The sequence below is a fragment of the Oratosquilla oratoria genome, chromosome 7, assembly GCF_046742065.1.
Source record: "Oratosquilla oratoria isolate Oo_2021 chromosome 7, ASM4674206v1, whole genome shotgun sequence".
Taxonomy (NCBI): domain Eukaryota; kingdom Metazoa; phylum Arthropoda; class Malacostraca; order Stomatopoda; family Squillidae; genus Oratosquilla; species Oratosquilla oratoria.
In genome coordinates, this window is record NC_134783.1 from 6880634 (window position 1) to 6894253 (window position 13620).

General features: G+C 44.7%; 2 protein-coding genes across 2 annotated transcripts in view; both read left to right on the top strand.

The window, feature by feature from the left end:
- The first annotated feature begins 333 nt into the window (after positions 1–333).
- On the top strand, positions 334–3460 carry LOC143026727 (uncharacterized). The gene is made up of 3 exons (XM_076187496.1): positions 334–1282; positions 1517–2650; positions 3246–3460. Exons 1-3 carry the CDS (start codon positions 334–336, stop codon positions 3458–3460), a joined length of 2298 nt encoding a protein of 765 aa, XP_076043611.1.
- Positions 3461–11954: 8494 nt separating this feature from the next.
- The window catches only part of Ubr3 (Ubr3 ubiquitin ligase), a 296891-nt gene continuing 295225 nt past the window's right edge, over positions 11955–13620 (top strand). Inside the window, exon 1 of the mRNA XM_076187774.1 lies at positions 11955–12270. The gene's annotated coding sequence lies outside the window, so the exon portion shown is untranslated. The remainder of the gene's footprint in view (positions 12271–13620) is intronic.

A 13620-nucleotide genomic window follows, 5' to 3' on the forward strand; every position in this document is an offset into this window, starting at 1 on the left:
TGGGCCTCCCAAGTCCGGTGTTTAACGATACCGACACTATTCTCCGACCACGTAGCACTCAGCGTCCAATACACCCTTCCTACCACGCCATCCCCAGTGCACACCCGTACACGCATCGTACTCCCACCCAAGTACTGCCCCACATATATTTCATACATAACAAACCTCGTACCCACATTTAACCACCACTGTCCTGAACAGTTATATTCCTCCCTCGTTAACGCCACACATACTTTCTACACCCAATACGTCAAAAAGCCACACATCACACGTCATCCGAATACACACACTTGGACACTAGACAACCACATCGTTCAGGCGAAGAGGAAAGCGATGGAGGATGGCTTTGCCTTTCAGAAAAGACCAAGTCCAGAAACTCTACACCAGTATCAACTATCAAGAGATGACTTAGTTGCTCTACAGCGTTGTGTTCAAATGGATCCCTGGAAAAACCTAACGGACAGCATTAACCATCAAACGAGTGTTGGCACCATGTGGCACCTCATCAACAAGGTGATAAAGAAAAAACATCACAGTGCCCTCCATCATAGCCCTACACAGTTTCCACAAGACCTTGTTGATGCCTGGTCAGCACAGGCACGAACCAGCAACCTCCCACCATACATACACGACGCTCTCTCCACCCACAAAAACTATCGTGCACTCCGACTTGCCTCTGCCTTGCTGAAGACCGATGAAGAAGATGAGGAGATAACCGAACAAGAGCTGCGAAGAGCCCTCGCCAAGGGTAAGGCGACAGCTCCTGGCGATGATGGTATCACCTACGTCGTCCTCCGAGTACTCCTGGACGTACCTGGTAACCCCCTCCTCCAGCTGTATAATCTCTGCTACAACCTGGGATATGTACCACGGGACTGGACTTGCAGCACGATAGTACCGATTCCTAAACCTGGCACTGACAAATTCCGACCTGTATCTCTCACCTCTTGTTTCTGTAAAGTATTGGAACGCATTCTTCTATCACGTCTGATGTTCCAGATACAAGATAAGCTCTCGCCCCGACTGTACGGCTTCCTGCCCCAACGAGGAACACACCACTGCCTCATGGAACTCTACACACGCCTCTGTCCCACCAGTGTAGTGGCTTTCATTGATTTGAAAAGCGCATTCGACATCGCCAACAGGGACATTATCCTCGACCAACTTGTTGACTTTGGCATCAAAGGAATTTTACTGAGGTGGATAAGAGGATACCTGCGGAACAGGAACTCACGTGTATTGTTTAAAGGATGGTACAGCAATACCAGAGAGTTTGAACTCGGTACTCCACAGGGAGGAGTACTCGGTCCATTTTTATTTAACATCTTTATGCATCGCTTTCTCTCTCTGCTTCCTGACATCGACGGTACAACAATCACTTGCTATGCAGACGACATATGCATTCATTCAAGATCACAAGACATGCAACTTTTCCTTCAATCATTTCATTTGTCATCCTCCTCATGCGGGCTGGTCATCTCACCAGAAAAGAGCAGAATTTTATCTTTTCGCCCAGCAAGAACTTTGCCAGAATTCACTGTTGGCAACACCATCGTGCCATTGTGCTCACAGTACCTTTACCTGGGGGCACCAGTTCGTATCACATCTTCCATCCCAGCAAGACAACGCGTACATCCAATTGTCCAAGACCTGCTAACCCGGCTACAGAGACGACTGACTCCTCTTAGGTGGTTAACCAACAATATTGCTGGAGTGTCCATCCCTGTCGCCAGAACTATATATATCACATTCATTCGATCAGTGGTTGATTACCTCTCTCCCGCACTTAGTCAGCTTTCCAAAACTACTTTGCAACCACTTGAAAAATTCCAAAACCAGGCAATGAGGCTCATCTTAGGCTGCCCTACCACAACCAGGATCGTCAATATGCAGCAAGAACTTCGTCTACCACCAATTGTAGAGAGAATATACGCAAATGTTACCTACTTCACTATCAAGTGCCTGCACTACCCCCACTTATCTCCCCACTTTTGTCACACAATCCAGACCTCGATTGATTTGGCAGAGCCTCGACCTCAGCTTCGTCCCGGTGGCTGCTCACTGGTCCTTAACATCAGTTCAAACATTCGGAGGCTTAACATAAACATTTTAACAGAGAACGAGGACCCTGGCCTCCCACCTTGGCAGACACCCATGCCAACAGTCACCTATACTCCAACTACCAAGTCCGACCTACCACAGCTCCAGAAACAACTAGCCTTAGAAACTATCGCCGGTCTGTCATCTTTAAATGCGGCCCATCATCTCTTCACTGACGGTTCTTTGCAGGAGGACGGTAGTGCTGGATGTGCTGTGTATTCCCTCAACATAGAGCCACCACTAGGGGGCTGGGCAGGCCGTCGACTCCCTAATTCGTCAAGCTCCACGTGTTGTGAGTTACATGGGCTCCTGGACGCTGTTACTTTGCTGACACGGACTGGAGAAAACGGCTTGATCATCTGCGACTCTCAGTCAGCCCTCCGTGCTCTCTCATCTACCAAGCCTGAACACCAACAAGTGGTAACACAAATAATGCGACAACTGGCCACAACTCACGAAAACTCACAGAGGGTACACTTCCTGTGGATTCCATCCCATATTGAACTCCTAGGCAATGACACCGCTGATCGGCTAGCAAGGACAGCCTGTAGTATGGATCCACCAGCTGCCACTTCTACTACTGCCTTCCTACCTTCTTACAAGCGAATGGTAAGACAAGCTGCCTGCTCCCCTACTCGCCGCCGTAGCAATGCTGAGAGGGCTACAAGTGTATCCATCCAACACTACGAGAATTTTCTTCCTCTTCCCTATACGTATAGACGTAATGGACTTATTGTGAGAAGACACAATGTTGTGAGTGCCCGACTCAGGCTCGGCTACAGACCAGTGTGGCAAGTAGATGAGACCGAAGGTGTACCGAGGTACTCATCGTGCAGGCTGTGCGACACCCCTAATGCCAACAGTCTAGAGCACTACTGCATTAATTGCCCCACGATAGCCCCTTTAATACCTCATCGACAATCAGTTCTTGATGTCTGTAAATATTTGCTTGAAGGTGATAAATTAGAATTAATCCTATTGCAACACCCTCACTTTGGTGGATTTTAAAGTATACATAAATAGATCAGTCATGATTCGGAAATGTTTTAAGTATCACTAATAATCTGTATATAGTTATCTTTTGCACTAGGTTTGTTGTTCCCTGAACATAATAATAAGGAATGTCTGTAGTATGGATCTGCCAGCTGCTACAACTATTGCCCTACTACAAATGGATGGTACGATAAGCCGCCACTTCCCTACACGTCACCGTGGTAATGCTGAGAGGACTTCAAGTGTAACCATCCAACACCACAAGAATGTCTTTCCACTTCCACATGCATACAAACGCAGCGAACTTCTGGTGAGACGACACAGTGTTATACGTGCCCGACGCAAACCCGGCTACCGCACGATGTAGACGGGTGAGACCAGAAAGGTGCCGAGGTACACATCGTGCAGGCTGCGCTACACCCCATATGCCAACAACCTTGATACCTCATCGACGATTACTTATTATTATATGTAAATATTTGCCAGAAGGTGATCACTGTATATATTTTTGTATCACCCGCACTAATGAGTAATAAACTACAAATAATTCCTTCAGTTATGATTCGAGAGTGTCCTGTGTGTCACTAGTACTCTGTACATAGCTACACATTTGTACTAGGTTTGACGCTCCTTGAGCGTAATAAATTGATTAAAACAACAATCTTAATTATTCTTATCATGTTAGAGTTTATGCCATAGTCTTGTTTCTATTAATTCTATCGAAGGCTTTTTCCAGGTCGATAAAAGCCACAAACTTGTCAATGTCAAATTCCCAGCTCTTTTCCAGTATCATCTTCAGTGTGAAGACTGACGAGTTAAACACCATATGAGGACGGAGCCTTTATTTGTACGACGTTTCGCTTATTACAGCTTTTTCAAGTACAAGTTGAGATACATATGCTTGAGATTAAATAAGGGAAAAGGAGGGAACGGGGAGAGAAAAGAAGAAGGGGGAAGGAAGAGGAGGAGGAGAAGAAGGGGGGGGGGAATACTGGGAAAGGTTGAGAATGCTGGCCCAAACGTTCGAGGGCGAAATGTTTACAAAGGGTGGTTTAAATATTTAAAATTTTGCTGGCCAAGGGTATTAGGAGAATTATGTGGGGCGAGATGTTAAACATGCCCCTGTTTTGTTCAATATTGTTTGTTCCTTGAATGATCGCTGCTTCTAAACACTTCTTGCGGATTTTGTCTGGTTCTCGTATCAGCAGCTCTGCATTCTTCTGGTTCATAAGATGGTTTTGTAGTGACGTGATGCATCCTACGACCCGTCACACACTAATCAAAGAAATCTTCGGAGCTAGCCTTTCCAAGTTCCTGTAGTTGCCAAGCGTAGTTCGCAAGGTGTCCCTGCCAGCCAGCGGTCAGCCAATCAGGAACTTGGAAAGCTCCTCACGTTCCCGCCAGCCTCATTTAAAAGGTCGGTGTTTCGCCGAGATGGGACATAATCCCCTTCACCAGCACTACTCCAGACACTGTCCAGTCTAGCGATAGTGCATCCTCCTCATCCTCCTCCGACAGCGAAGTGCTAACCCTCCAAGCCCCTAAGGCTAACTAAGCTTCCTCTTAAAATTCCCTCCAGCTAGTGGGACTCACTAAAGACAACTATTCCTATGGATAGATTGGATTTACGTGCGTTCTACCAGAACGTCCGTCACTGGGCCCCACAAAGGACCAGCACCTTGTTAGAGATTGCCAGACACGGTCCTGATGTCATTTGTTTGACTTCGATGGGTGATCCAGCCCCCGACTCTCTTCCCAAGATTCAAGGCTTCAACACTTGGAGTCGGGGTCTTGCTTTGCACTCGGGCGTCTGTATTTTAGCCAGGAAGTCCCTCCAGGCAACTATACTTGATCAATTTCATTATGAGCAGATGCTCGCGATCAAGTTAAGCACCATTCGCGGTCCCATCCTCCTCTGTACCCTCTACCGCCCTCCCCGTATCCCCTTCCTCCCCTTTGTTGACATTGCCAAGGTGATGTCATACAAAGTCCCAACCTTCTTCATTGGCGACTTCAACTGCAGGCATGCTGCTTGGAGCCCTGGAACGCACAACAGCAGCTCAGTGAGTCGGCAACTACACTCTCTTACTATACTTCACCGGCTGAAGTTCCTAGGTCCGGACTTTCCCACATTCATAGGTCATGGATTGCAGGGTAAGCCCGACCTGGTGTTCTCCAACAGCCGAGCTTTCTTCATCAACTCCACTATCTCACCCGGTGCCCCCACCCTCTCAGACCACATACCCTTAATCCTTCGCATCTCCACCTCATCCATCCTTATCCCCAGTGAGCCTCGGTTACGTTACAGTCAGGCCGACTGGGAAGGCTTCAAAAACACTCTCACGACATACACCAACACAAACATGGACAACACTCCACAAGCGGCGATAGAGCAGGAATGGCGCTCACTTACAAAGTTTGTCAAAAACGCTGTAAAAAAGCACATTCCTAGAACAAAGCACCGAAAGGTTGCCACGTTCACCGCTTCTATGCGCACTAACAGACTACGCATTACACTACAGAACAGATTTACAGATCTAATACAAGCACCCCTAGAGGCCCGTGTCGCCATCCTACGAGACATGCACTGGCTACAGAGTAGCCTGAGGAAGTCCCTCTACATCGATTCACATCGAGAGGAGGAGCAACTGATGGCCTCGCTCTCCGGCGCCTGTGAGACGGACCCTTCCAAGTTCTGGAGGACCCTCAAACGTGAGTTGGAGGAGTGCTCTGTGCCTCCACCCAAGGTCATCAACCATCTTAACCACTCTGCACACTCCCCCAACACCAAGCTGACCTTCTGGCGTCAGCATGGAGTGAGGTCTTTAAACCCCATCCTGTGCAACGACCACATTGCTTTAGCACCTTGCACAGTGTTAACTCCTTCATGAACAGTTGTAGTGACCTCATTCCCGACGAGACTGTTGATCTCTCTCAGTTAGATGAGGATGATCCCCTTATCTGCCCCATCGTTTTGGAGGAGGTAAAGGGGGTTATCTCGGCATTAAAACTAAAATCCCCTGGCCCCTCAGGCATCGATGCACACATACTCAAACGTATGCCAGACAACATAATCTCACACATGACAACACTATATAATAGCTCACTAGCCTCTGGGTACTTCCCACAACTATTCAAGGCCTCCCATACCATCCTCATTCCTAAACCCCAGAAACCCGCCTCCGCCCCCCTTTCATACCGGCCCATCTCCCTTCTGGAGTACTTTGGAAAGGTGTTTGAGCAAGTCTTATGCCGCCGCCTGACCGTGTACCTAGAGACGGAGAATGTGCTGAGGGATTGCCAGTTTGGTTTTCGGCCGGGGCGCGGTGCAGACGACGTAATATCCATGATCACTCAATGGGTTCGAAGACCGCCAGACGGTCGCCCTGGTAAGGCCATTTTGGTTTGTAAGGATGTGGAGAAGGCATTCGATACTGTCTGGCATGAAGGACTTAAGTACAAATTGTACCACAACTTCGACTTTGCCCTGCCGTTCACAAGGTTGCTCTGCAACTATCTGGACGACAGGTCAATAAGAATAAAGTGGCGGGGCTGTCTGTCCCAACCTTTTGTGCCGAAGGCTGGAGTACCGCAAGGGTCAGTCCTTGCCCCCACTCTGTACAATCTATATACGAATGACCTGCCAGAGCCAGCAAATCCACGCAACCAGGCTCTAACTCTTTCGTATGCGGACGACACTAACCACATAAGCAGACACAAAACGCTGCAGGGAGCGTTACACGTAATGCAAAACATCCTAGACGGGGCACACGCGTGGGAGCAACTGTGGCGCATTAAGACCAACGCGTCGAAATGCAATGCTGTATACTTCTGCTGCAAACGAACCAACAGAACAATCACAAACACTCCTCTTAAAATAAACAACACAAACATCCCAGCGAAGGACCATACCCGTGTGCTGGGTAGCACACTTGATAGTGGCCTTACCTGGACCCCACACTTCCGCAAGCAGGGAGCGAAGGCTAGGGCTGTGCTGGGTAAGCTAAGACGCTTCAAAACTGCAACACTGACCACCAAACGTCGATTGTACCTAGCCCTCGTCAGACCGATTCTGTGCCAGTTCCCGGGACTATGCCAGCTGACATGTGCCACTAATAACTACGAGCATCAGAAGGTTCAGAATGCCGCTGTCCAGTTCATCACGGGCTCGCGATGGAGCGACTTCAGAACCACTGAATCTCTACACCAAATTTCCAACATCCGTCCACTCAACCAACACAAACACAAACTTCACTCAAGACACCTAGAAAAACAGCACGACAAACACAAACATCTGATACAACACATTGCACCTAGACCACACCGTACAGACTATCTGTCAGCTGCGCCCGTCCCACGTGCGGTGTACACGATGAGACCTGTATAACCGTACCTACAAATAATACACCCCTTCACCAGCTTGACTGGTGATAGCCATAATAATGTAATAATAATAGTGATGGTAATAATGATAATAATAATAATAATAATATCGCATGTAGCCCATTAACTGACAGGCTACAAAAATATGCAAACAGTTCAAACCCAACCTGGGGTAAAACAGGAATTCTCATGCCTTACCTGGGGCTAATCAGGAACGCCCTCTACACGCGGGAAATGAAATCTACTCACCGTAAATTACACACACACCTCTCACGAACATAGCCACATCCCACGCACAAACATCTACACTTACTTTTCCTTCGACTAAAATTCGCTTCCTTTCTAACTTTCTTTTATACTACATCTTCTCATTTCAGTTTACCTCCCACTAAAGATTTTTCCGTTTTTCCACCTTTCTCTCCTAATACGTCTCCTACCATTTTCCAAACTTTCGTTGGTGATATAATCTGCTCTTCCTCCCGGCATTGACGCCGCCGTCCAAGCTCCCAGTCCAGTTCTCCCGAGTCACGACCACCAACAAGCCCCTAATCGCTCGCAAATCGCCCGGTGGCAATAGCCCTCTTTTATACGCTACTATTTTTTCATTTTCCTGCAGACATTCTTCCCTTCCCACAAAACCCCATCCCGCGCAAGCGAGGTGGTCTTTCCTAGGAATCCAGAATCCAGAACAGTACCATACCCGTGTGCTGGGTAGCACACTTGATAGTGGCCTTACCTGGACCCCACACTTCCGCAAGCAGGGAGCGAAGGCTAGGGCTGTGCTGGGTAAGCTAAGACGCTTCAAAACTGCAACACTGACCACCAAACGTCGATTGTACCTAGCCCTCGTCAGACCGATTCTGTGCCAGTCCCCGGGACTAAAACCAGCTGACATGTGCCACTAATAACTACGAGCATCAGAAGGTTCAGAATGCCGCTGTCCAGTTCATCACGGGCTCGCGATGGAGCGACTTCAGAACCACTGAATCTCTACACCAAATTTCCAACATCCGTCCACTCAACCAACACAAACACAAACTTCACTCAAGACACCTAGAAAAACTGCACGACAAACACAAACATCTGATACAACACATTGCACCTAGACCACACCGTACAGACTATCTGTCAGCTGCGCCCGTCCCACGTGCGGTGTACACGATAAGACGTGTATAACCGTACCTACCAATAATACACCCCTTCACCAGTTTAACTGGTGATAGCCATAATGATGTAATAATAATAATGATAATAATATTGCATGTAGCCCATTAACTGACAGGCTACAAGAATATACAAACAGCTCAAACCCAACCTGGGGTAAAACAGGAGTTCTCATGCCTTACCTGGGGCTAATCAGGAATGCCCTCTACACGTGGGAAGTGAAATCTACTCACTTCCCGTAAGTTACACACACACACCTCTCACGAACATAGCCACGTCCCACGCACAAACATCTACACTTACTTTTTCTTCGACTAAAATTCGCTTCCTTTCTAACTTTCTCTTATACTACATCTTCTCATTTCAGTTTACTTCCCACTAAAGATTTTTCCGTTTTTCCACCTTTCTCTCCATCTACGTCTCCTACCATTTTCTGAACTTCTGGCGATATAATCTGCTCTTCCTCCCGGCATTGACGCCGCCGTCCAAGCTCCCAGTCCAGTTCTCCCGAGCCACGACCACCAACAAGCCCCTAATCGCTCGCAAATCACCCGGTGGCAATAGTCTTCTTTTATACGCTACTGTCTTTTCATTTTCTTACAGACATTCTTCCCCTCCCACAAAAAACGATCCCGCGCAAGCGAGGTGGTCTTTCCTAGGAATCCAGAATTCAGAACAGTACCGACCAGACCGACCAGCGCACAACTACATCTCCTCGTCCAGTCTTCTAGCTGTCCCATCGAGCCTCGCCGTCATCATCTGCTACCGCCTCGCTGACGTTAGGCTCCACGTCCAGCTACAACCCTAAGCTCCACTAAGCTGTGGCCTTAGTCCGAGCTTCACCTATATTTCTCATGTGACACTTCTAGTGTCGCACCTTGTGGCTAATTACCAAAAGAAAGAGATTAGATATTTTGTGTTGATTTTCATTTGTCCTGCCGTTGTTCCGAACCAAATACTACTACAGTTTTCCTTGTTTCTGTGTGTCACACATGCATTGGTGGTGACATCATGCCTGACGTCGTAACGGTGTTCACGTATTCGTGTATTCAGGTCGCGTGACGTTTCTCCGATGTAAACTTTATCACATCCTGAACACGGAATACGATAAACACCGGCTTTGGTGCCTGGTGTTTGGTTGTTGTGTATTTTCGTCTTCGTGATGTCTTTTATCGTCCTGCTTGTCTGGCACACTACTTCAAAGTTGGTGGTTCTTAAAATATGTGTCAGGTTGGTGGCAACGTCGCTGGTTGGCAACACGAGACGTTTTGTTGTGCTGTCCTGCTGCCTACGGCTTTCCCGAATCTTAGCGGCCTGCTGTCTGCAATTATCTAAAAGAAATTATGGAAATTTCAGTGTTAAAAAGGTCTCTTTAATAAATTTGCACTCTTCTTCCAAGTATTTTGTACTGCATATCATAAATGCCCTAAGGGAAAAGCCTATTACTACTCCTCTCTTGGTCCTTATGTCATGGTGGGAGTAGAAATGAATTAAATCATTTTTGTTGGTGGGCTTTCTATACACTTTGAATTCAAGCTGGTTACCGTGCTTAAAGATATAAGTGTCCAAGAAAGGAAGAGAATCGTGGATTTCTTCATCTAGGGAAAACTGAATGGTGGGCTCCACTTCGTTTAAGGCCGTCTGCAAGCGATGAAAATTGAAACGCCTGGGTGTGACGAGTAAAATATCGTCCACATATCGCAGCCAGGTCACATGCTCGGGAACGATGTTGGCAAAGGGTCCTGTTTCTAGAAATTCCATTGAACAAAACAGGGGCATGTTTAATATCTCGCCCCACATAATTTCCCTAATACCCTTGGCCAGCAAAATTTTAAATATTTAAACCACCTTTTGTGAATATTTCGCACGGACGTTTGGGCCTATTCTCAACCTTTCCCAGTGTTCCATCCCCCCCTTCTCCTGTTCCTTCCCCCCCTTCTTCTTTTCTCTCCCCGTTCCCTCCTTTCCCCTTATTCTCAAGCTTATGTATCTCAACTTGTACTTGAAAAAGCTGTAATAAGCGAAACGTCGTACAAATAAAGGCTCCGTCCTCATATGGTGTTTAACTCGTCAGTTAACACTAGGTTTGCTGTGCTCCAATTGGGTCTGAAACCATATTGCCATGTTCCTGGTTTTTCCTCGACACATGATCTTAATATTTTCTCTATTATTCTTCCATATACTTTTCCAACTTACCTGATACTTCATGTAAACTTCAAGGCCAGCTCCGTCGAAGACGTCCTTAATTGTCCCATGTTAAATGAAGATACTGAACTATGCGAATACAACTACTGTTCACATACAAAAGAAAAAATACGTGATCTGTTCTACATTCCCACTGACTTACTTGTTTTAACTGCATCTGGTAAATTATTACAATGTCTGAGAACACAGTGCTTGAGGGCCCGAAAAACCTGTCGAGATTGCATCGTTGGCAATTAGACACCACAGATGTATGAAAGTTGGTCAATAATTTCCTCGTGTAGCCTGGTTTCCCATTGTTCATCTCTTGATATGCTATGGCACATCTTCAAACAAACCTTGATTTGGAGGCAGTTGTAGTGCTGTCACCTTATCACGTGGTGTAGGCCTACCCTAGGTCAATCTAGCGGCTCTATTCATAATATGAAGTTTCCTCAAGTGAAGTTAATTTATTACACTTATACTAAATTTAGTAAAGTTGACCATACCTCAGCAACACTACGCAAGTTATTTGTATCCAGATGCGATGTAGTATTTACTTTGATTTACTTTTTATTGGTTTATGTTATTTACACGACCTCCATCGACATTCCAGGCCTATTTGGCGGCACCTTTGCCACAGCGTCCTAGTTTAGGCTATTCTGCAAGCGTACTTTGAACAACCTATGGTATGATTGTGTAAAATTTCCCTTACAGAGTGTGTAAATTATAACCAGTTTAATACATTTAGTGACAGCTGCAATGAGGATTGAATGAATTTAGGAATGGGTGATTTGCTCCTGGGTCTGTAAGAAATTTTGTACATTCCAGTGGGACTGAAGCTATGTGTAATCTAAACTTGACAAAAATATTTATAAGGAAAATCAGTGCTGTCTCTCAGACGATTACTTCACAATGAATTGTAAAATAATGTTATGGTGCAACTTTAGATTTTCATTTCCAATGGACGGTGGTGCATTTTTTTAATCTTAAGAATTTGATTGAACAATGCACGATATATAAAATACATGATTCTTTAATTACTAAGATGTTTTAGCATATGTTTTAGGCGCATATTTATCGTCACATGTTTACGTCAAATTGGGCAATGAATCAAGGTAGCAAGGAATTGTGGGTAGTTTGTGATCGTAAGACTTGTGTAAAGGTGAGAGTGTGGGAACCTGTACGAGAATTGTTAGTCATATGTGTGATGGTGGCATTATAAGTTACAAAGCAAGTGCACATAGAAGTTGCTCGTGTTATTGATATATTTGTAACGTGGTGTGTTATATATATTGCACACATATTCGAAAGACACCATTTAAGGAACCCATTGCCAATAGTCGCATAGGAAGTTAACGTCGAAGGGTGCATTGATGGATCTTCTCTGTACTAATACTAGTGCCCTGCATGCTGTCAACCACTGAAGACGTCAAATATCGACAAAAAGTAAATCAGTAGCGATACTGTCACTAGTTCCTCGTAGATAATGATGTATATTGTGGAAGTAGAAGACGGCAAAATGTGTTGGCCGGTGGGTGATGAGGAGGCTGTGTGTATTAGAGGTGGTGCAGAAGGCATTGCCCTCATCCAACAACCTGACTTACAGGCTTTGCACCATTCCAAGTTCATCCATAACATTTGCTCGGAACACGAATAAACACCAGTTAGAAGTGACGATATGTAATAAAACTAAGTGACATATGATAAAAATGAACAGGGAAATAACAAATCAGTATAAACATTTCAGTAATTGCATATTAATGATATTTACATTGGAAGTCAGTTCATTTAGCATATTTGTCTGTATTTCTTTCTTTTACATGTTAATCTGATGGATAATTGATTATAAAAAATTCCTCATAAGATATAGAATATAGGCAATATGGGAAGTTTGGTAAAGAAAACTGCCAATGCATTCAAGGAAGTATAATTTTAAATCACAGGTGGATCAGGGATGTTGAAGATTATTATATCGACACAGGTTATTCCAGTCATGCCTGTAGCCAGAAAAGGAAGATGATAATATATAATAAAATATAATGATGTACAGTGGGACAAAATCTTTATTTATTTTATTTATTTTTTTTTTTTTTCAACTGGCAACCCTTACATACTAATATAGGCTTGAGGGAGGGGTGGACTTTTTTTTTTGGGTTGTTTGCAACTTTGTTTCTCTAAATCATGTCTTTTGTGTATTCTTAAAAGTTTGAACCATGAATTTAGATAGACAGCAACACCTTCCTCACAGAAAATAAATTTCAATACCAAAAGCGGCAAAGACCCAAAGTACTGGAATAATAATAATAGCAATAATTTTGGCATTGAATCAAGATTTAGGGTCAACTTGGCCCATAAATTGACCAACTCGGCCCTTTAATTACGCATATACTAGTATTCTTTAAACATGTTAAATGTTCTATATACATATAGGCCTAGGCAAGTTTATAATAGCACATCAGATTGACACACAAAAACATAAAATTAAACTTAAATTATGCTTAAAATACAATGTACCTGGTTATAAATAGATGACATTAAATTATTACTTCATTTCATCACAAGGAAATAGTTACAATCAACATGCATTGGAATGCCCTTGAACATTGTCTACATTTTATTGGGTAATTAAAAAAGAATAGCCTACATTCAATGACACCAATTCAATACGAAAAGATTATGACGCATCACTGATACTGATGCATTTAGAAATAAAAGTACTTTATTGAAATTACATGTTTGTAACACTAGAAACAATGTTACACATGTGACATATAATGTACATTTGTTAATTAAGTA